This window comes from Rattus norvegicus, chromosome 9, assembly GCF_021556685.1.
Source record: "Rattus norvegicus strain SHRSP/BbbUtx chromosome 9, alternate assembly SHRSP_T2T, whole genome shotgun sequence".
Taxonomy (NCBI): Eukaryota; Metazoa; Chordata; class Mammalia; order Rodentia; family Muridae; genus Rattus; species Rattus norvegicus.
In genome coordinates this window covers 22,387,830-22,412,233 of record NC_141542.1, presented here as the reverse complement: position 1 = coordinate 22,412,233, position 24,404 = coordinate 22,387,830, and the positions used below count along the sequence as shown (strand labels likewise).

Here is a 24,404-nt window from a genome sequence, read left to right as displayed (position 1 = left end):
TTGGGCCCTGCTGAGCCAGCCTAGGAGAGTGGCAACCACAATCGCCATGTCCAAGCCTCCAGCCTGGGGCACCTGGAAGCTCCAGCTGTGATGCCCGCGGGTTTTTCGTGGTGGACCTGGAGGCCTGAAGAAGCCGCCCTCGCATCCACAGAGCCTTGAGAGGGGACTGACGCGCCTGGTTGGATCCCTGATTTCAGCACCCTGCGCTTCTGGGTGTCGTGCCTCCCGGTGTTGCCTGCACCTTGCAGTGGGCACACGTGTCCTTCCCACCCCGCCCTTCGACCTCGCCCCAGCCGGGCCTCAGGGCACGCGGAGTTCGTGGGTGAGCGCAGGGCCTGAGGGGGCGGGGCGCTAGCGTTATATTTGGCGCCCGCAGCAGCGCGTGTGCCTGGACAGGTTTTCCCTCCGCAGGCGCCGGCAGCCAGGGCGCCTCCGCCCAAGCTGACTCCTCTCTCTCCCTCTCCGACCCCGGCAGGCCCCAGAGGTGATTCTGCCTGCACGATGTCCTCCTTCCTGGAGGCGAGCTCTTCGCAGGCGCCACATCGCCAGCAAAAAGAGAAAGAAAAAAAGAAAAGAAAAAGCAGAAGAAGCGGCCAGGGAAGGGGGCCTTAGCGGCGTTGGGCATCATCTCGGCCACGGGAGGGCGCCCTATGACAGCGGCGGGGTTTCCAACAGAGACTACAGCCTCGCAGTGTCCAAGGAAGAAGCCCAGGCCAGCCCTGCCAGGGGACCTTGAGGCATGGAGCTCGTGGGGACCCCTAGCCCAACCTCCGGTCTGGTCCCCAGGAACAGCAAGCAGCAAGTAGCAAGCAGGGCGGGCTGCAGCCCCAGAGCAGCAGAATCAAGGTAGGTAGGAGACCCGCGTCCCTCTTTGGACTGGTTCTGCCCCCCCCCCCCACCTGGTCCCCCTGTTCTGGGAAAGCAGTGGCAGAAGGAGGCAATGCAAAGTGAGCCCATTGGGTAGGGGGAGGGAGGGTTCAGGGATGTATGGAGAGCTGAAGCAGGGATTGGAAAGCCTATGGCATTGGGAAAGAGTGTAGAGATGCTCTGGAGTGTGCATGAGAGCTGTGCTCTGACATCCCCAGAGCAACTTGGGGCTGTCACCTCTCTCCAGATTGACTTAGAATTAAATGACCTGTACCTGCCAGGGCAGGACAGGCTTTTCAGAGGCAGCTTATCCTGGTGGCACACTCCCTGTAATGTTTCTATTGTATGTTAAAGGATGGGGATCATGGGAATATATTTTCTTGAAACCTCAGGCAATTTATGCAGATTACAGTTCTGCCTAATTTAATTCTTTCCTGCCTGCTATGAGCAGGCCCCCAGATCAGCAAGTTCCTTTGGAATGGTTTTGCTTGTTTTTGTTTATTGTCCATGGTGCTGATTAGAAAGCCATGAATTGTTTTGTGAATTTTAAATTTCAAGAGGTGGCACCCAGAGTTTATGGTGGTTTCCTTCACACATTGCAGTGTAGTTGCAGCATAAAAACGTACTTCTTGTGACAAGAAGTGGAAAAAGAAAGTTGATGAGCTAAGAAAAGTAGAGCCTTGAGCCAGATCAACCATTTGGCTTCCTCAAATATGGAGCAAGCATGGATTGTGGCTTTTTCAGAATCGAGGGGGTTTTTAGGATTGGGCAGTGAATGCTGTCTGGGGCTAACCCGTCCCTTTTGTGGCTGACAACCCTTAGGAGAAGGTCAGAATGTGCCAACAGCACAGAGTGGGCACTGGTGGTGTTTGAACTCAGCAGTGCTCAGGAACTGTGAAAGTTTCTCTGTTATCACCCTGGAGCCATCTAGTGAAATAGACCACTGTGATGCTGTGTAAGAGGCCGTTGTGAGGGCTGGAGAGATGGCTCAGTGGGTAAGAGCACCAAGTGTTCTTCCAGAGGTCCTGAATTCAAATGCCAGCAACCACATGGTGGCTCACAACCGTCTGTAAGGAGTACTGATGCCCTCTTCTGGTGTGTCTGAAGACAGATGCATTGTCTCACATATAAATAAATAAATCTAACAAAAGATTGTCATCTACTGCAGTTTCTATGTGGACAGGGCACAGTTAAAGGGATTAAAGATCAAGTACATTGTCTGTCTTTAAAGATCAAGTGTATCTCCTAACTTTTAAACCAAGAAATGTAGTGTCTTTTTTGCTGCTTGTGTAGCTTTTCGTGATGTATCTTTTCTCCTATTACGTCGTTTGTTTCCATGATAGTTGTTTTCAAGTATATATGATTATCGCTCCTATTTGCAGAGCTATTCAATATTTTCATTGGTTAAACATTTGTGGTGAATTTACATTGTGATATCAGTAAAATGCTATGTGAAAATTTTAGAGAATATACCGGTTTGGGTAATTTTAATAACCTTTGCCCTCAAGTGGTGGCCTGTTTTCACATTGAAAAGACTGGAATTCATTACCATCCATAGCAGGATTGATAGGGAAGCACAATGGACAGCAACAGTGTTGTTCCCTTTGACAGTTGTGGGAGCCAAGAAAGAAGTGTGACTTGCTTTTTGTGATTTACCAAATCAAGACTCAGTATCATTACTATAGAAGCCCATGGAAAAAATGATGAAGTTTTCAGAAATCACCAGTTGAAGAAATGGTGGTTTTGCTTATATTGAATTCTGAGTTTCAAAGTTATGTTTCATTTTTCTTTATTCCTTAATGAGTCTTTTTATTAAGTTTTTTATTCACCATTACACACTTAGATGCACAGTGCTAGGATCGTAGTAGGTGCTCATTAAATCACTGATCATTGGGGAGGAGGAATGATAAGAAAGTATGTATTTTCTGTAAGTTCTGTTAGTTTTGGGAACAGGTGGTTTTAGGTTTACCATCATACTTTGGTATCTTGTCCCACATAAGACAACTTGACAGAACCCCCTTTCTGGCCATTATGTTCAACTTATTTTTCTCTTAATCATTCTTGAAAATCATGGAAGTAGTGTGGAAAATTGATTGTACCTGCAGTATAGCAAAAAAGCCCAGTCTAGATAGGAAGCAGTTATGTTTCTCCATGAGCTGATGTCTTAAAACATCTAGATTTTAGGAATTTGGTGTTGTGTTTTCTAAACATACATCTTACAGCATTCAGATAACATCGTGATAGAATAAAGGAATCTTTTGATTTAGCACCAAATTCCCTAAAGCAATGACTACTGCACAGCTCTCTTGGCCATATGAATAGCCGAAATTATATTTCACTCTTTTAAAGAAAGTAATGAAAGCACTGAAGGTTAAAGCAGAGCCCATGGGAAAAGTTTGCTGTGGTGTTTCTCTTTGGTTTCTTGTGCTCTTTCTAGGGAATGACTTTAAGAAGTCAGGGCGACCGGTCAGGTGGTCAGTGTGGTCAGGCAGTCATGAGCAGATGGTTAAGCGATGTGCTAGGGCCCCATAGGCCAGTGAGCCCAGCTGAGAAGCAGAGTCTGGCCAGTGAGCCTAGCTGAAGAGCAGAGGCTAGCCAGTGAGCCTAGCTGAAGAGCAGAGGCTAGCCAGTGAGCCTAGCTGAAGAGGAGAGGCCAGCCAGTGAGCCTAGCTGAAGAGCAGAGGCTAGCCAGTGAGCCTAGCTGAAGAGCAGAGGCTAGCCAGTGAGTCTGACTGAAGAGCAGAGGCTAGCCAGTGAGCCTGACTGAAGAGCAGATGCTAGCCAGTGAGCCCAGCTGAAAAGCAGAGTCTAGGCAGTGAGCCAGGCTGAAGAGCACAGGCTAGCCAGTGAGTCTGACTGAAGAGCAGAGGCTAGCCAGTCAGCCAGGCTGAAGAGCAGAGGCTAACCAGTGAGCCTGACTGAAGAGCAGAGCTAGTCAGTGAGCCTAACTGAAGAGCAGAGGCTAGCCAGTGAGCCTGACTGAAGAGCAGAGGCTAGCCAGTGAGCCTGACTGAAGAGCAGAGGCTAGCCAGGGAACCTGACTGAAGAGCACATGGTAGACAGTGAGCCTGACTGAAGAGCAGAGGCTAGCCAGTGAGCCTGACTGAAGAGCACAGGCTAGCCAGTGAGCCAGGCTGAAGAGCACAGGCTAGCCAGTGAGCCTGACTAAAGAGCAGAGGCTAGCCAGTGAGCCAGGCTGAAGAGCAGAGGCTAGCCAGTGAGCCTGACTGAAGAGCACAGGCTAGCCAGTGAGCCAGGCTGAAGACTGAAGAGCAGTGATTTTAACCTTTATTTATAAGTTCTTCCGTTTTCCTAAAATTTCTACAAAGGTTTGCCTCCATAAAGGTTGACTTATAAGGTTCTCCTTGCTCTCTTCTTATCTCCTTTCCTCTTGCTCTTATGACACAATAATTTCCTTACTCTCAATGCCTTACTCTCAACGCTAGGCCTTTACTTCTAAGTTCTTCTTGAGTTCTGTTCTCTTCAGTTCAGTTCTGTCTAAAAAGCTTTCTCTCTCTTTGTCCTCAATATTTGTATATCTTTCTGAACACAGCATCACATGGTGAAAAGTTCACCACAAGTTTGCACAGGAATTCAAATCATAAGTTGGATAATGAGTTTATGACAGAGAATGTTTACATTCATATCCATCAAGAGTAATCATCAGGATAAACCGTCACCATCTGTCACTGGCTCTGCATGTTCATGGAGAGTTAAAAGCTGTAATTTTTATGAGAAAAGAATAAGTGAAATTGCCTATAGGCAAATCCAGTCAATTATTAACGTAAAGTCCTTGCACCTATAGTAAATCATTAGTTCTCTATTTATGAACTTTGGTTAATTGGTTTGTACCCTCTTAGGATGGGCTCTAACTTGTAGATGCCTGCTTGGTATTGCAGAAGCAATTCACTCATAACACTTTAAGAATGGCAGAGTTCTCAATGCAATTTTGATTACCAGAGAAAACATAATAGCTGTCCCATTATAAAGGAGCTTAAAATTACTAATCTAATTTTAGGAATTCTTATAGAACCATCATAAGAATTAAGAAATCATCTATTTGTCTGTACATCATCACGCCAAGACAATACATCTTCGTTGCTCTGTGGTGATCTGCTCAAAAGAGTGGGGTAAAGAGCATGACAAATACAGAGGCAGATACTTGCAGCCAACCATTCAGCTGAGAGCAGGGTCCCCAATGGAGGAGTAAGAGAAAGGATTGAGGGAGCTGAAGGGGTTTACAGCCCCATAAGAACAACACTAAGAAACACCCAGAGCTCCCAGGACTTAAAGCACCATCCAAAGAGTACACATGGACAGACCCATGGCTACAGCTGCATATGTAGAAGAGGATGGCCTTCTTGGGCACAAATGGGAGGAGAAGCCCTTGGTCTTGTCAAGGCTTGATGCCCCAGTGTAGGGGAAACCAGAACAGGGAGGAAGATAGGCCTGGGTGTTTGGGTGGGTGTGGTAACACCCTCACAGTAGAAGGGGGAGGGGGTTTTATAAGGGGTTTTGTGGAAACCAGGAAAACGGATAACATTTGAAATATAACAAAAGCCTCTCTGGGGAAGGGACAGCGGATAAGCTGCTCTGAGCCCCTACTTCCCTGCTGCCTCCCTTTGATCGAGACTGTGGTACATGGTGTCAGCCTGGGACTCTCCATGGGCTGCTGCTGGCACTGGTCCTGGCGTTCATGGCCAAGAGCATGATGAGCAAGGAGCACATGGTTTGTCCTGATTCAGAGCAGGGCGAATGGCCACCAGAGAATAAGCACAGCTTCCTGTATGATCCTGAGGTCTTCCTGGGCAAGGAGGACTCCAAGACCTTTGATAGCTAATCCTGAACGAGAGCAGGAGAGGCTGGGGAAAATTGTTGATCCAATCGACAGTGATGAAGGCAGCCTTGTTACTACTGAGGACCTGAAAGTTTGGATCAAACAGGTACAGAAAAGATACATCAACTAAAATGTGGCTAAACTCTGGAAGGATTATGATAGGGACATAGATGAAAAATCTCCTGGGAAGAATACAAGCAGGCTACCTATGGCTACTACCTGGGAAACCTTGCTGAATTCTAAGATAGCTCTGATCATCACAAGTTTAAAAAGTTGCCTCCACGAGATGAGAGGAGTTTTAAGGCCTTGACGGTCACCTGACAGCTACTCAGGACTGGTTCATTGCTTTTGTGCACTGAGAGGATTTAGAACATATGAAGGAGTTTGTAGTTCTGGAAACACTGGAGAATATCAACAAGAACAGGGATGGTTTTGTGGACCAGGATGAGTACACTGTGGACATCTTTTCTCACGAGGACAATTGCCCTGAGACAGACTGGGTTTTGTCTGGGGAGCAGTTCAATGATTTCCCAGATCTGAACAAGGATGGGAAACTGGATTAGGATGAGATTCACCATTGGATCCTCCCTCAGGACTATGACCATGCACAGGCTGAGGCCCAGCATCTGGTGTATGAGTCAGATAAGAACAAGGATGAGATGCTGACCAAGGAGGAGATTGTAGACAACTGGACCATGTTTGTGGGAAGCCATGCCACCAATTACAGGGAAGATCTTACCAAAAATCATGATGATCTTTGAAAGAAACTCATCCTCATGTGGCCAACAGTCACATGCTTTCTACGGATATTCTGGTTGATTGCTATATTTGTCAAGTATATAGCAGTTGTGTCCCTAAACAATAAGAAACCTTTCTAAAGCTCAAAAAAATCATACATTGCACCACGAACAATAATAGTAGTAGATTTAAACACGCCACTTTCATCAATGGACAGATCAGGGAAACAGAAATTAAACAGAGACACAGAAAGACTAACAGGTTATGAAACAAATGGATTTAACATATATTTATAGAACCCACCACGCTAAAACCAAAGGATATACCTTCTTATTAGCATCTCATGGTACCTTCTCCAAAATTGACCATATAATCGGTCACAAAACAAGCCTCAACAGGTACAGGAAGATAGAAATAATCCCATGCCTCGTATCAAAAAACCACGGACTAAGGCTGCTGATCAATAACAACAAATAGGACAGAAAGCCCACATATACATGGAAGTTGAAGTCAATGACAACTTGGTCATTGGAGACATAAGAAAGAAATTAAAGACTTCTTAGAATTTAATGAAAATTAAGATACAACATACCCAAACTTATGGGACACAATAAAAGAAGCGCTAAGAGGAAAACGCCTAGCTCTGTATGCCTGCAAAAAGAAACAAGAGAGAGCAAATATCAGCAGCTTGACAGCACACCTAAAAGCTCTAGAAAAAATTAAATAAGCCCTAGATGTGTAGAAGGCAGGAAATAATCAAATTCAGGGCTGAAATCAAACAAGAAGAAACAAAACCGAGCATCAAAAGAATCAGCAAACCCACGAGCTGGTTCTTTGAGAAAATCAACAAGATACATAAACGCTTAGCCATATTAACCAGAGGTCACAGAGAGTATATCCAAATTAATAAAATCAGAAATAAAAGGGAGACATAACAACAAAATCTGAAGAAATTAAAAAGATCATCAGATCCTACTACAAAAACATATATTCAACAAAACTGGAAAATGTGGAGGAAATGGACAATTTTCTATATAGATACCAGGTACCACAGTTAAATCAGGAACAAATAAACCATCGAAACAACCCCATACTCATAAAGAGATAGAAACTGTTATTAAACATCTCCCATCCAAAAAGAGCCCAGGACCAGATGGATTTAGTGCAGAATTCTATCAGACCTTCATAGAAAACTTCATACCAATACTGTCCAAACTATTCCGCAAAATAGAAACAGACAGAGCACTACCAAACTCCTTCTATGAAGCCACAATTACTCTTATACCTAAACCACACAAAGATACAACAAAGATAGAGAAATTCAGACCTATTTTATTTATGAATATTGATCAAAATGCTCAATAAAATTCTTGCAAACTGAATCCAAGAACACATCCAAACAATCATCCATCATGGTCAAGTAGGCCTCATGGCAAGGATGCAGGCATGGTTTAATATACGGAAGTCCATCAACGAAATTCATCATATAAACAAAGTCAAAACCACATGATCATTTCATTAGATGCTGAGAAATCATTTGACAAAATTCATTACCCTTTCATTAATAAAGTCCTGGAAAGATCAGGAATTGAAGGCCTGAATCTAAATATAGGAAAATGCAAAATACATCAAACCTGTACCTAACATCAAACTAAACTTAGAGTATTGAAGGAATCCCACTAAAATCAGGGACTAGACAAGGCTGCCCACTCTTTCCCTACTTAAGTACAATATGGTACTTAACGTCCTAGCCATAGCAATCAAACAATGAAAGTAGGTCAAAGGGGAAAAATTAGAAGGGATGAAGTCAAAACACTAATATTTGAAGATGATATGATAGTCTACTTAAACAACACCAAAATTCTACCAGAGAACTACTTAACCTGATTAACAACTTCAGCAAACTGTCCGAGTTTCAAATTAACCCAAACAATTCAGTAGTCTTCCTCTACTCAAAGGGTAAACAGGCTGAGAAAGAAATTAGGGAAATGACACCCTTCACAATAGTCCCAAATAATATAAAATAACTTGCTGTTACTTGAACCAAGCAAGTAAAAAATATGTATGACAAGAACTTCAAATCTCTGAAGAAGTTGAAGAGGTCTCAGAAGATTGAAAGATCTCCCATGCTCATAGATTGGCAGGATGAAAATGGTAAAAAATGACCATTTTGCTAAAGGCAATCTACAGATTCAATGCCATCACCAATAACATTCCTACTCAATTCTTTATAAAGGTAGAAAGTGCAATTTGCTGTCATTTGGTAGAACATAAAACCCAGGATAGCAAAACTATACTCAACAATAAAAGAACTTCTGGGGGAATCACCATCTCTGACCTCAAGCAGTATTACAGAGCAATAGTTTGTATGGTATTGGCATACAGACAGGCAGATCAGTGGAACATAATTGAAGACACAGAAAAGAACCCACACACCTATGGTCATTTGATCTTTGTCAAAGGAGGTAAAACATCCAATGGAAGAAAGATAGTATTTTTAACAAATGGTGCTGATTCAACTGGAGGTCAACATGTAGAAGAATGCAAGTTGACCCATTCTTATTACCCTGTACAAAGCTTAAGTCCAAGTGGATCAAGGGCCTCCACATCAAACCAGATACACTAAAATTAATAGAAAAAAAGTAGGGAAGAGTCTTGAAGACATGAGCACTAAGGAAAATTTCCTGAACAAAATACAAGTGGCTTATGCTTTAAGATTGAGAATCGACAAATGGGACCTCATAAAACTGAAAAGCTTCTGTAAGGCAAAGGACAGTGTCATTAGGACAAAACGGCAACCCACAGATAGGGAAAAAATCTTTACCAGTCCTGCATCTGATGGAGGGCTTATATCCAAAGTATACACAAAACAGAAGAAGTTAGAGTACAGAGAGCCAAACACCCCTGTTAATAAATGGGGTTTGGAGCTAAAGAAAACATTCTCAGCTGAGGAATATAGAATAGCTGAAAAGCACCTAAAGAAATGCTCAATATCCTTAGTCATCAGGGAAATGCAAATCAAAGCAACCCTAAGAATCCGCCTCACACCAGTCAGGATGTCTAAGATCAAAAACTCAGGTGACAACAGATGCTGGCGAGGATGTGGAGAAAGAGGAACACTCGTCCATTGTTGCTGGGATTGCAAACTGGTACAAGAACTCTGGAAATCAGTCTGAACGTTCCTGGAAATTTGGACATTGCACTACCTGAGCACACAGCTATACCAGTCCTGGGCATATACTCAAAAGATGCTCCAACATACAATAACACATATGATCCACTATGTTCATAGCAGCCTTATTCATAATAGCCAGAAGCTGGAATGAACCCAGATGCCCTTCAGCAGAGGAATTTATTCGAAAAATGTGGTACATCTGCACAATGGAGTACCACTCAGCTATCAAAAACAATGATTACGTTCAATTCATAGGCAAATGGAAAGAACTAGAAAATATCATCCACAGTGAGGTAATCCAATCACAGAAAAACACACTTGGTATGGTGTTGGGAGCGATGGCCTTGAAGCCCTCCATTATTGATGTTATTATTATGGTTAGCATTAAGTATGACTGGGTTCATGGAAAATCCCCAGCCAGATGCGGAAGACTAATACAAATGTGGTGGTCAAGATGAATAATCATATGATAACGTCTGACATTAATATACCCAATGTCATGACCTGTAACCTTTCTGAAAAACCAACATCCTGCTGACTAATAGATATGACAAACCTGTGACCTTTCTGACAACCTGTCAACATCAGCCGATTCCCTGACCACAGGAATATTGTGTCCTTGGCGTGGGTAAATGTTTCTTACTTCTCTCCTCTCTCTGTTATCCATTTTATGGTACAAATTCAGCCTTGGGGAAAAATAAAATTGTCGCCTTGATCAGACTCTTGTCTTGGAGTCCTTCATCACATCTCTTGTCCCTCATTCTCTTCCAGGTACTCAGCACCCCTCATTGACAATATGCACTCATTGATAAGTGGATATTGACCAAAACCTCGAATTACCCAAGATGCAATCTACAGATCTCAGGAAACTCAAGAAGAAGGATGACCAAAGTGCAGATGCTCCCACTCCTTCTTAAAATGGGGAACAAAAATATCCATAGGAGGGGATATGGAGGCCAAATCTAAAGCAGAGAGCAAAGGAACAGCCATTCAGAGCCTGCCCCACATGTGGCCCATATATATACAGCCACCAAAACTAGGTAAGATTGATGAAGCTAAATGTGCTTACTGAAAGGGACCAAATTTGCATCTCCCCTGAAAGACACATCCAGAGCATGTCAAATAAAGAGGTCATTGCTAGCAGTAAACTAATGAACTGAGAACAGGACGCCCTTTATTGGAATTAGAAGAAGGATTCAAAGAGCTGAAGGGCTTGCAACCCCATAAGAACAGCAATGCCAACCAAATAAACCACTAGCAAAAGACTATACGTGGACTGACCCAGGGGTCCAACTGCTTATGTAGGAGAGAATAGCCTTGTTGGGGCACCTGTGGAAGGGGAAGCCCTTTTTCTTAACAAGGTTGGACCCTGGGTGCAGGGAAATGTCCGGGAAGGGGTTTCTAAGTGGCGTGGATTGGGGGACCATACATATGGGAGAGGGCACGGCAGGGGGGCTTATGGAACAAAAGCTGGGAAAGGGAATAACATTTGAATAAAACATATATCTATTTAAAAAACTGAAATTTAAAAAAATGATACTAATACCAAAAAATAATCAAAAAATGTGAATAAGAAAGATATTTTAGGTTTTGGAAAAAGATGAATGCCAGGTATTTGAAAAACTGTATGACCATGGTAAACACTTTAATATACTTGAGAAATTTTTTACATGTTAATGAACTGCATCTTTTTTTTAAATAGTGAATGGAAATACAGTCCCTTCCTGGCTGTGAGGCTGGGGATCCAGATGTAGTGGAATTCATTATTTGTTGGTCCTGAACCTTTGAGTCTGCTTCTAACTCAGCTTATGCCAAGGAAACTAGGCCAGGGTGATATCTAAGCCATTGACCAAACTATCTGGACTAACAATCACAGGTGAAATTCCACCTTGTAAATGGGAGGAGAGGAATAAAAGATACCTTTAAGGATTTAAAAAAGATGAAATGTACCCAAAAAAATCCAATAAAAAAGTTTAAAATAAAAATAACTTAGGAAATACAAAATACTGGGGTGCCATTCCACAATCGTGATGTGTTTCTTCTGTGATAGCTTACAGGTTAATTTACTTCTCCATGACTGTTTTCTTATTTCAAAGTAAGTAATGGCATCGTCTGTGGAGTGATGGTGTGAACAAAAGCTTTGCCGAACTTGAATAATCGATCCCTCCTGAGCATGTGCTTAACATTCTAAGCACAGGGAAATTTCCTGAGGGGATTAAAAAACAAAATCCAAACATAAAACAGGAACAACAACGATGTAAAAACATTCTGCACTCTGGGTATGAAGGCATGTTGCAACTTTAATCAGCTTTGTAGGTATTTCTAATAAACACACAAGAAACAAAAATCCTATCACAGTCCTAGCAGTTGCATCCAACAAAGAGAGAGCTGTGAGGTAGTGCGTGCTGCTTCTTTCCCCAGATACCCCTGGGCCTCAGGCCTGCACCCAGTGAGCTGGACCAAGAGCAGCCAGGTTGAAATTCCTGCTGCCATGGCAGGATTCTGCAGGAACATTACCCTTTGACAACAAGGAACCTGTGTGGAGGAGACCTCTTGGTGAGTCCTCAAGGACTCTTAAGTGTCTTATTCTACAGGGAGACCCTGCCAGGTCTTTGGCAAGGCCAGCCAGTTGTTTTGGGAAGTCTCTGGTCCTGTGTCAGAGGGTGAGGAATGACAGAAAGAATGGCAGCTCCACTGAGAGCAAAGGATAACCCTTCTAGGCCTATGACCTCCTAATTAATTTATCTTCTCACCTGACGCCTATTCACATTTTCTTACTATCATACAACTGTGATCTTGATGAGCAGCTGGTCTCTTGTTTTCTTAATCAGTTCTTTGTTGTCACAGACGTTTTTAACTTACTCCAGCCCCTGAGACTTACTCATACCTTCTGTATGCAGTAGGACCCTTGGTGGGCCTGTCATCTCAAAATTAGAAGGTTCGGTAATCCAAAAGATTGGACTCCAGTTTACCTCAGGCTAGGAAAGAAGTCAGCCACCATTAGTAAAAGAGCAAGGGAAAAATTACATAGGAAAAAGAAGTGGCTTAATCAGTAGAAAAGATCCTCAACTTCTAAGGCCCGCACATCTGCACCCCTCTCTTCTGAGCTTTGCATAGTGATGTATAACTCCAGATGGTAGTAAAAGGCAGAGTTCTTCCCAGAAAGGTCAAACATGATTTTCACTCTTACATCTGTGAGGTTGGGTGGCATTATAGCACACATTCAGGTGGAATTATAACACCTAGGATAAGAAGACAGAATCCACATATCACAATGCCAAATGGACACCCTCCTGAACTTATGGACCCATTGACAAAACCATTGCCTCTATGTACCATCTGGATGAAGTACCAAGTTCACAGACAGTTCTTCACCAACTTCCCAAACCAGCGAACTGGAGCATGAAGAAAGCCAAGTCCAAGGCATTCAAAACCAGCATCCTCACGAATGCCACCAGGAAAGGCTTTGGTAAAAGAAGGGAGGTACTGAGACAGTTGGCCCTCATACACTCAGAGAAGACTGTGCCAGGAGAATTGGGGAAGGATTGTGGGAGAGTAATCAGGTATCAGTAGTCAAGAAAAAAAAATATAAATAGAAATAAAATAAAGGTCTTTAACAAAATGGGACATAATGTATTGCTGAACTAACTCTACTCTGTTTACACTTGCACATGCTTTAACATCTACACTCATTTACATATACTATGTATACAGCAAAGATTAATGTAGAAGAGAACAGGCAGATCAAAGATCCATTGTTCCCTCACATCTATGTGGCTCTGCTTCCCTTTATCAGGACTATGGAGGCCTCTGCTCATCCAGGTCTCAGGGCTCAACCAAAATGCAGTCCCCTATGATCTCTGGCCAAGTGCTCTTCTGTTCCCAGTAGAACTCTGCCTCAGGCTGCAGAGGCACTGAAGGGTTCACCTTCAAGGTACAACCACTCTTTCAGTCTTTCCAGGCTCTCTGTTACTCAACTGGAGGCTTCAGCAGAGGCCTTTCATCTCAATAACAGAAGTTTACCTGATCCAAAACATAGGGAAGCCATCCTACACTCCTGATTGGTTGGTTACCTGAGACCAAACAACATAGCTCTCTTCTGTATGCCTGTTTTCCTGATTTGAAAGTAAATATTGTGTGCATCTGTGGTGTTGGTGGTAAGAAAAAATCCTTAACATGAATAACAGGACCATGCAGAGCATGGCTTTACATTCTTGTACAAATTGAATATCTAGATGGAATTACCAAAGAAAACAATAAGAATCCTAACAACAATTACAGAAATAATGAAATGAAATAAAACAAAAACAAAAGCAAAAACAACAATACTTTGTGGGTGCTGGAATTTAAGGCACGTATTAATTTTGACCAGCTTTGTAGGTATTTCCAAATAAAAGCAAACAAACAAACAAACAAACAGCCTTATTAAAAGTGCTGCAGGTGCAGGAGAGAGAGGTGGGAGATGTCCTGTGCTGCTGCCCCCATGCTGTGATTCTGCAGCAACAACTTCCTTGGGAATAGGAACCTGTATGCAGTGGGATCCCTTGCTGGGCCTGTCATCTCAAAAAGAGGGGCTTCCCTAATCCCAAACCTTGGAATCCAGTTGACTTCAGGCCAGGAATGAAGTCAACCATCATTAGTGAAAGAGCAAGGGAAAAATTACATAGGAAAAAATATGTGCCTTAATCAGAAAAGATCCTAAACTTCTAAGGCCTCCACAATCTCCACCCCTCTCTTCTGAGCTGTGCATAGTGATGTTGTATAACTCCAGATGGTAGTAAAAGGCAGAGTTCTTCCCAGAAAACTCATACATGATTTTCACCCTGACATCTGTGAGGTGAGGTGGCATCATATCACAGAGTCAGCACACCCAGGATAAGGACACAGAAGCCACAGATGACAATGCCGAATGGACTCCCTCCTGAACTTATGGACCCATTAAAATTGAGGTTTAGCCTAACCTTAGGCCATTCCACTCCCTGCCCATCCGCCTGAGTTTTATGTTTGCTCTGAGTAAAAGATCAGCGTGTAGCCCCAAATATCCTCAGGATTGGACTTGGAAATTCAGGAAGAACGATATTGGAGAAGGGATGGCTATGTGGTTACAATGTGGTAACACAAGGTCCAGGTTGACGTTTGCTCACTGATGTCCGATTTCACTGTCTTGTTATATTTGAGAAAGGGAGGATGTCCAACTTAATATATAAAAGGTACAGAAATTTATTATTTTATATATGCCCTGTAGTTGATCCCTATGTTTCAAGAAAAAAGGAGTTTTTATTCTAAAAAAATAAGATAATAGACCATTGATTTTGTGAAATACATGGATATGTAAATAAAAACAATGTCAACTGTCAAGGACTGCACAGTAAGCAAATATTTCCAGGTTTTATACACTCAGAGGTCTAGAAGAAACATATTGGCCTCCATAAAAAGGAAAACCTTAGGAATCGAAATGTGTGTCACATGCATTGTCTCGAGTAGTAGATTTACTTTTAAGAAAAAACTCCCTCTTCCTTGGTCCCTAGAGATTTGGGTGCTAAGAAAAATCTGTTCTCTCATTCAGGTTGTAAGCAGCCCTCCCCAGCAAAAGCACTGATGAGTTCTAATGATGCACAGAGAAACATCTAGCTTAGCAATAGAGGTTGCCAAATGCTATTCCCAGTGATGTATGAGAGACTGGAGGAAAGGGTCCGCACAGAAATTGATCAATTTTTGGAGAGCTAGTTAGCAGGTAGGTCATAGAACTTCCCAGTGGCATCATCAGTAAGCCCTTCACTGGACAATCTATTGTATCTAAGAGATCCCTAGAATCTTCTGTGATGTCACCAGTGTTGTGGTGACACCAACTGCCTTTGGGTTATTCCTTCAGTTCCCTTTGGGTTCACAAACAGGCATGTTTCACCAGCCGCTCAGGCTATTTCAGAAGGAAAGTGTTGATCAAGGAGAGACCACACCAAGGCTGAAGGAAGATGACCTCCTCTCATCTTCCTTGGAAGGAAGGAAATCATTCTGGGGAAGGCTTGGTGAGTCCTGGGCAGAGTTGGGGAACATCCTCAAGGAGGTATGTTTGAGATGTGCCTTCTAAGATTAGGCCTTACAAGCAGGAGCCTTGGGATTTCTCAAAGGCAAACCAAGAGTCAGGAGTTCCTGATCTTTAATTTGAGAGAAAGCCAGAAAGTGGTAAGCCTTCAGTTTCTTTTCTGGAAGCTTTTTAATTGTGAGTGTCAATGAATGGCAGGAGGAGGCACAGTGAGATTAAAAATGTGACCATCCATGGTTGGGAGTTGAAGCATTTCTTCCTCTAGATTACTGTAGTTTACATAAGTCTCTGATGGTGAGAACAAGGAAGGATGCACCCCGAGAAATGAATTGAGTTCTCAGACACTTTGGGCTGGAACACAGATGATTAGAGCTTGATGGAGCTAAGCATTATGAACTCCAGGATTAATTGCACCACATCTGATATGAGATAATATTATCCCAGATGTTTATGTCTCAGTCAGGTTATACTATTCAGGGTGAGGGGTCCTGTAATAGTGAATGTGGCACGTGTATGGCATTAGAGGTTGGGAAGAGGGATATAGCTTAAGAATCCACCTTTAAGAAAGCTTTTCTGCTCTTTAAGGGATTCACCCAGTCTCTACCATTTCCCCTTCCTCACCTCCTTTTCGGATTCAGAATGATCTTTTCTGCCCATGGGCCACCAAATATGCAAATTCACTTGGGTTTATCTATTTACAGGTTTTGGTAGGAAGGCATCATCCCAAAATGTCATCAGTAAGCAAGAGGAGTGTTTAAAGGAACTGGAGGAACTTAAATTTGAAATCCAGAAGTGTCAATTCGAGAGGGATGAATTTTATCAAATCCTGGACCTTTATATCTATGATAATTGGGACCACAGGTAGTCATTATGGCCAGTAACCTGTTCACTGTCTTGTGCTTTCTCTCTGCTAACCCAAGATTTCCTCTTAGCACAAGAGAGGTTTACCTCTCATCCTGGATTTTAAGGAGATTTGGAAGGCATTTGCTTGTGAGACAAGCTAGGTCCTGTGTGTTTAGGGTCAACCTCTTTTGTACTTGACCCTGAGCTCCTTGGATTAGCATTGGTTCTGTCAGCAGCTGGAAGGACCTGGTCACACTTGCTGCCTCTAAGTGAGGGGATGAAATGCCTGCACGTCATCCCTCTTTTCCTCTAATTTTTTTCATTATACACTGATTCTATGGCACCTCCATGCATGTAGTTGGGATTCTGCTTGTGTTTGTATATTGATTGGTATGTAAGTATGTGAAAGTGTTTGTGGGTATTAAGCTCTCGGTCAGGGAGTCTGAGGAGTTTCATGGGATCTTAGGATATGTCTGATGGACAGTTTGCAGGTCATGATAGTGGGGATGCCCACATGGATCAACTGAGCACTTTGCATCTTCTGTTTACTTAGGTGGTAGATAGGACCCTCCTGAGGGAAGGAGGGGTTACAAATCCTCTACCCTGTCAAAGTAGTTATTCCCTCTGAGAATTCATGGAACAATAGGAACAAGGTTTGAGAATCCCTGTTTTCAAAACAAAAGAAATATCATGACAACTATCTGTTAGACCCAAGCCACTGCAGTACAGTTGGTCTTGGGGGAACCATATCTCCACAGTCTTAGAAAATGTCCATATTTCAAAATAACTCTTTGCTGATTTGCGTAGAAATATTTCCTTGAAAGAATTGTTGGAGTCTCACTGTTGTGTTTTTGCTCTGGTCTTTGTGTTTGCCACATTCTTCCCTCCCCCCACATTTCTTAAATTTCAATTTTTTATTGGGTTTTTTTAATTTACAATTCACTTAATTTTGAAATCATGAGTTCAGATGGTTATTTTTTTCTTGGGCCATGCCCCACAACAGGCTGGATGTCGAATTGCCAATACTTCAATCCGAACATGAGATGAGAATGATGGCTATGCAAATGATGACCAGTTCAATAAGTGAGGCCATGGAGAGGTACAAGGAGCTCATACAAGTGAACAGTTCCTACCGGTGAGTCGCTGACAGAGATGAGAACCCAGCACTAGGCAGGGAATGCTCCTGTCCTGTATGACATTGAACCAAAGTCAGGGCACTGGTTCTGTAGTGTCTGACTTTTAACAAGAAGCCTGCCTCCTGGCAAGGGTCTTATGTTTGTAGCTCTTGGACTCAGTTGTCCTACATGTGAAGGCTATAGAAGACCCTCCAATTGTTATTTTCCCCATTAAGGATCCTCTAGATAGAAAGTTTTGTACCATGATGGGAATATCAATCAACTCTGAATCTCTAGGACTCTGACAGAAGATTTAAAGATCTGTGATCCATGAGAAACACATGGAAAGATTGTATAGCTATTGGGACTTCAATTACCCCTCAGAGGGGATTTCCCCACTACGTGAAGATGGTTTTAGCATATCATGGACATATAAGCACCCATATGGACCATTTCTTCTTCCTGGATTTATATAAACCGTCTTAGTGTCAGGATTATCAGAAGTACTTTGATTCATGTTGAATGTGGATTCTGGATTTGACCTCCTCTAATTGGTGCTAACTTGTATAGTGTGGCTCTGTTCTGGGGATGTCTGGGGATGAGGGATTCCTTGAAGGGATGATTTGACTTGCAAGAGTGACAGGCAAATAGAAGCTGGCTGGGTTTACCATTTTTTGTTTGTGGTTCAGCATCAGGCACTCCCAGCTTCTGCGTGAACAAACTCAATTGAAGAACAATATACAGATTTTGCTGAATGAGAACAGAGAACTGCTGGTGGAGCAGACTGAACGGCCAGCATCCTGTGTGGAGGCAAAGAGGCTCTGTGAAGAGGCCGGAATGAACATCTGTGTCCCCAGTGCAAAGGAACAGCAGGTAGGATTAGGCCTCCAGGTCAGGTTGTCCTCAGGTCTTTCCATAAACATAGACAAACCAATGTAACTGTCTATTGACTGATCCATGTCCTGACCTAGGTCTCATCCAAGTGTTCATTCATGTGATGGTTTACAAGGCTTTCTGTGGAGATAGCCCCTCTTCAGGAAACTGCATGTTTGGAAAGCGAATGCTCCTGCTCTTTGAGAATCTGCAGTTTATTAAGGGAGATGGGTTGATCACATATCACAGCACTACATGCCATGTGTGTGGAGGGTGCTATGTGGGAGCCCCTCTTTAGACTAGAACAGGGCTTTGAGGGATGAAGCAAAAGCCTGGAGCTCATTTTCATTACAGGGATCTTGTGAGACTCCAGGAAGTAAGTAGTTTTCGAGGAGGAGAGCCTGGTGGAAATGCCAAAGAAATGGTTCTCATTGTCATTTGTGGTGGCTTTTGTTCTTCCTCCCCTCATGTCCCTGTATATGAAAATGGTGACTTCATGCTTCATAGATCTTGGGTAACTACAGAGCCTGAGGAGCAGCATGTCAGTCCTGTCTTATTTGAGTGCTCCTGGAGAGTTCGTATGTGGGCCTTACAATCTGAAGCTGGATAGAAGAACAAGGATGTGGAAAAGGTTTCTCAAAGGCTGAGGGTTGGCATGAGAGATTTGAGACTTCAAGAACAAAGTTATCCGTATATACCCCCAATTCTCACCAAGAAAGGTGCATTGCTGTGCTGATCTGCATCTTAGGGAGCCTGCGGGGAGGCCAGTTCATGACATGCAGTTTTGTCCAGTCATTATCCAACTTCGTCCTTTAAGCCTAGGTCTCTCAACAAACATGAAGCTTCCTTTTTTTGTGCTGTCCAGCAGTCTTTGCATCACCGGTCCAGTTCCAGGTGGAGCCCTGTCTCTTATTTGTCTCAACACATTCTTAAACCATTCAACTATTTTCAAAATAAGGATTAGATTTCTTCACTTTACCTGAACAGAGGTATCCCCCGGGAAGATTCTGGATTGTCTTATTGGCTTCACCAAGATCTTGCATGGAATCCTAGAGAGCATCCCTCTGCTGACATTGCTTTGCTGACTATATCATGGGCATGGCATTCTTTAAGGATAGATTCCCTCTCAATACTGTACACAGTGCTGCATTTCAGAAAAGTCAGGGTATGTTATTTCTTTAGCCTCCTTCTGACTGACATTGAGGTTGTTTTAACATCACATGAACTCTAATGTGATGAAAAGTTCCTGGTAAATGACCATGAGTCCCTGTCTTCTCTGATGGTTCCAAGGTCTTCTATGAAGGAAACAGGGTAGTTTTAGTGAGGGGCCTATGATGAGTCAACATAGAGCTTGATGGAGTCTTTTCCTAGAATCTCTCTCTTGGGAATTTGATGTTGTATTGTTTAGGCTATCTGTGCAGAACATGTAACTTACTTGTAAAACCAAAAAGTATCTGCATAGAAAGGTTTCCTGAAGTGGAAATGAGTACAGGCCAGGGCAGCACAGCCTGCTTGAGTCTAAGAGACTTGTACACAGCATAGCTCCCACTAATTCCTCACTCAACAGGAAATGTGCTGCACAAGATCAAAGTTTTCATTTGTGCGTGCAAGTGAGTATCTGTGTATTTCTGTGTGTTTGTGTGTGTTTGTGTTTGCAGTAGTGAATGTGTTTCCCTCTATTTCCAAGTTTCATGAGAAAAGTACTCTAAGAGTTCACTTTACATCCATGAAACATGAAATACAGCTGCCCAGTCATTTGGCATCTCCATCCAGCTCTGTACAGCAAAAGGACACTTAAGGTATTAATTTATTCTGTTTTCAAAAATACCGTAACAGAATTATCTCGTGAAGTCTGGGGGAGGAGTGGGAAATATGTTCAAGTGAGTCGTGTTTCACAGTGGTAACAAATGGTACAGGCCTGGAGCTTGCAGGTCCCTTTTAGTTATGGTGTAAAAGAAGGACAATAAAGTCCTGTAGAAATGCAGCCCCCCCCCAAAAAAAAGAAATGCAGCCCCCCAAAAAGAGGACACAAAAACACCTGTAAAGTTAGATTTTCAAGTGATTAGGGGCAAAACTACTGGTCTGCATTGAAATCCTTTGGAGCACATCAAAGGAAAGGAGTACAGGGAGGTAAGGGGGGCTTCTCTCTAAAATCCATGAGTTTATGCGGCTTCTCTGTTCTTTGTGAATGGTGAAAGCCCACTGGAAGGGTGTGTCACTCACTGTGTCTCCTCCAAGGTTGCTTTCCACATGGCCTGCTACCATTTCTCTCCAGCTACCTTGGCACACTACAGCTTCCGCTGGGAGTTTGGCTTGGATTTTATTCATTGAGAATTTGAGTTGCTTGGAGTTGTATTGTCATCCAGCAAAAGCCCCATAGCTATGCTGTGGTGCAAGAACAGGGCAGTGTCAGGAGCCCCTTTGGTGCACAGATAATCTAAAGCGCTCCCCTCTGTTATCTGTGTAGCATTCTGCAAGTGCTGTCAATCAACATCATTTTCTCTCCCTTAATTTCAGCCTCAATGGAGTTAGGAGAAATGATGAATTTCAGATGGTTCTGGGAGTTTAAGAACAGGTAGCCCTATGAGAAGCCATGTTCAGAAAGTGGAACAGAAGGTTTAGTTAACCCAGTGATTCCACAACAAGGAGTAGGTGTTGCCATTGCAACTAGGGCACATCAGTGTTGTAGTGGTCCCAGAGTAGCCCTGAAGGAGAATCTATCCAGATGTCCATCAGGCAAGGAGTAAAAGTGTACCATAGGGTGGAGCCCTTCCATAGATTCTGATTCAGTCTGAGAAAATCCATGCAAGCTTTTACGTACTTACTCAAAATATCTGTGGCACAATCACATTACGGGGAGAAAAATTGTTGATTTGGATCCTGGTTATGGAGATTTCCTATGATTCTAGCTTTGGGCATGAAGTCACTCAGGCTATGGTAAAGACAGCTCAGATTAGAAGAAGCTGCACACTTTTTGGAAAGTCTGAAACAGTGAACAAGAACAAGTCTAGTCTACCACCAACATATGATCCTTTGCTGGGGAACAAGACTGATCTACACAGCCCTGGGAACTTGCAAAGCAAGATTGGTAATAGGGAAAGAACCCTGAGTCTATGTCAGTTTATGAGAGGACAGCACATCACTGACTGAGCTGTCTATAGGCTCTATTCACTATGTACATATCCCACTCAACATTTGTTTTATGCCTCCAGCGTATACTGGGGAGTCTTTACATTAAGCATTAATGTTCAGGTAGGAACACAGGCTGGAAGAAGCCATTTGAATATCCTTTCCCTAAATAAGTACCCGTTTTGGGTGAATGACCACCTACATGGATTTCAGCCTCAGGCAGCTAAAGAGCTACTCAGAGTATAGTTCTGGTACAGTTCATGTGAATTTTGCCCATGAAACAATATATATGATCCTCTGGATTTCTTGCTATGTTCTACTCCTTTCTTCCTGTGATCTCTCCGGAAAGATCTGAGGACATTTTCTCTTCTGTCCTCTCACAAATTGCCTTACACTAGCCATAGACTTACAGGGGTGCTGTTCTGTTTCTACATCACAATCACCTTTAATGTCCGTGTGTACGCTGGGAAGATTTGCATGGAGCACATTCTCAGTGATTACAGGATCCATGCAATTCCCATGGATTTGATGTGAGATGGCTTCTCTGTGCATTTGCAGGTACAGTGCTTAAAATGGAACCTAGGCAGGTTCCTTCACTGCAAACATAATCAGAACTTTCACCTCAATTCTAGGCATCTTCTCCAGAAGGCATCCACATGGTATTCTAGGTTGCTCATCCCTCTCTTGAACTCAGATTCAGACATAGGTACAATGTTATTATTCAACATAATATATCTGGACCAGTGGAAAAATACGCTCATTTTTCTCTAAATTCCAATACAGTGTATAGTCCACAGTTCAAATTCTAGCAGTTTTAAAAGCTGAGATACAAATCCAAGAGCAGGTACTCTATGACACTTGGGGATGCAGGGACTGACCTCAGCTGACAGGTCATGCTGGATTGTCCAACTGAATAGAGCTGATGTAAGAGGGAGAGTTGAAAGACTGAACCCCCAGTGAACTAGACTGTGGGGGGGAGGGCAGCAATGGGGGGAGGGTTGGGAGGGGAACACCAATAAGGAAGGGGAGGGGGGAGGGGGATGTTTGCCCGGAAACCGGGAAAGGGAATAACACTCGAAAATTATACAAGAAATACTCAAGTTAATAAAAAAAAAAAAAAAGAGGGAGAGCTGAATTGACAACCACTCACTAAACCTTTATTCCTTTGCTCTGCTAGGTCTGAAATTCTCCAGGAGAAACTCGAACAAGACACAAACCAGGGCAAGATCTCCCTTGGAGAGAAGTGCTACAGGAGGAGAACTAAGTGTGCACAGCAAATACACCACTATTGCATCTCATCTGTAATGTCCATAGCAATTGTGGACTGCATTTTCCTCCTTTAGTTTTATTTCTTTGGATTGAATAGGCCGTACTTTCACCTCCCCACCCTCCAGCAAGTGTAAACTTTTGGAGGGACTCAGAGAAGTGCTGATGTACATCAATCAAGAGCTGCTGGTCATCCAGAAAGACTGTGCACGTGTAAATGTGTACTTGTCCTGGTGGGTCATCCAGAAGAGTTTCATGGAGATCAGTTCACAACATTGGAAAGACTTTGAGATAAAGTCTGTAATATCATTTCTACTCAGTATTGGATGGCTTTGTCCTTAATACCCCCACTCCAACAAAACAGACCTACTTCCACTCCTCTTGGAAAGATTATTACCACCAGTAACTGCTTGTCTACTGTGTCTCCAAGGAAAGACACAGGCTATAAATCTATTCTGCAGAAGGAGCAGCAAACAATGCTTAGCGCAGCTCCTCTATTTAAGTGTGGCTGAGTTTTGATTATTTTGGTTATTTGGTTTTCCTCCTATTCATTTGAAGTTTTGTTATTTATGTGTTGTTGTTTTGTTCATTTGCTTTTCTATTTTGATAAGGATATAGACTGTATATATTGACAACCTGCATCTGGTTACTATCATGTAAATTGGATGTATCCTGGTGAAAAAAAGAGTAATCTCAAACTCTTCACTCTTAAGAACCTTCTTTATTGATCATTAGTGTCAACATCTGAAGTCCCACAGCTATCAGGGAGGGATGGATCTGTGCATTCTCATGGGGACTGGGCATCAAAATCACTTCCCAGTCAGACTGAGATTCAAAGGCAATTATACAGTCACTGTTCACTGTGTTCCAAACTCTGTGAATTTCAACTTCATATTGCATATATTACCCACTGTGTATGCTTACTGTCAAATATATAGTTACCTCTAAATTATACTCTGTGGATGAGAGTGTTGAACAAATTAATGGGATAAATATTAATTTCTCTGTAATATCTCCCAGGACATATAAACGTGGCATAAGGGAGTTTAAACCAGTCAGGAAGCCTGCACCCAAATCCCGTGGTGGAGAGTGCTGAACACCCAGGAATGCAGATACTCCTGATGCCACAGGACAGAAAGCCACTTCTGCCCAACTTTGCCCACATCTCTTGCCCAATATTAATCTGCATGATGCCTCTGGAAACAGGAATATAGGAGCAGTCAGTGGCAGGAACCTGCTTGGTTCAGCCTGGGCCCAGAACCAACCCAGGCCCTGAGCATATTTGAAGAAAACCAGAGGCATACAATTCTGTTTCCTGATTGTGGCTTTTTTTTATTTGAAGTTCTAAACACCATTTTGTTGTTTTTGAATTTTAATTGGATATTTTTCATTTTGAATTCAAATGTTATTCCTTCCTTGTTTTCCAGAAATAAGTTGAATACCATCGCCCTCCCCCTCTTCTATAAAGGTGTTCCCTTCACCATCCATCTCTTTCCCAGCCTAGGCAGGACCAAGGGC

General features: G+C 42.8%; 1 protein-coding gene and 1 pseudogene across 3 annotated transcripts; both read left to right on the top strand.

Annotated features, from left to right (window-relative positions):
• The first annotated feature begins 673 nt into the window (after positions 1-673).
• LOC148003504 (uncharacterized) lies at positions 674-23,201 on the top strand. Of its 3 annotated transcripts, XM_087568678.1 has the most exons (7): positions 674-846; positions 10,389-10,657; positions 15,512-15,643; positions 16,362-16,521; positions 17,507-17,638; positions 18,308-18,491; positions 22,798-23,201. In XM_087568678.1, exons 2-7 carry the CDS (start codon positions 10,567-10,569, stop codon positions 22,801-22,803), a joined length of 705 nt encoding a protein of 234 aa, XP_087424804.1. In that variant the 5' UTR covers positions 674-846; positions 10,389-10,566; the 3' UTR covers positions 22,804-23,201. The 3 variants fall into 3 exon arrangements, with proteins under 3 accessions (XP_087424804.1, XP_087424805.1, XP_087424807.1); XM_087568679.1 differs by lacking the exon at positions 10,389-10,657; XM_087568681.1 differs by lacking the exons at positions 10,389-10,657; positions 15,512-15,643.
• Positions 5,564-6,465, top strand: LOC148003505 (reticulocalbin-1 pseudogene; annotated as a pseudogene).
• Positions 23,202-24,404: the final 1,203 nt, after the last annotated feature.

Excerpts from the sequence above, each read along its gene's own strand:
- LOC148003504 (XM_087568678.1), top strand. The coding sequence starts at position 10,567 with ATGGAGGCCAAATCTAAAGCAGAGAGCAAAGGAACAGCCATTCAGAGC. Across the intron at positions 10,658-15,511 it reads TATACAGCCACCAAAACTAG|GCATGTTTCACCAGCCGCTC; the intron begins GTAAGATTGATG and ends GTTCACAAACAG. Across the intron at positions 17,639-18,307 it reads CAAGTGAACAGTTCCTACCG|CATCAGGCACTCCCAGCTTC; the intron begins GTGAGTCGCTGA and ends TTTGTGGTTCAG.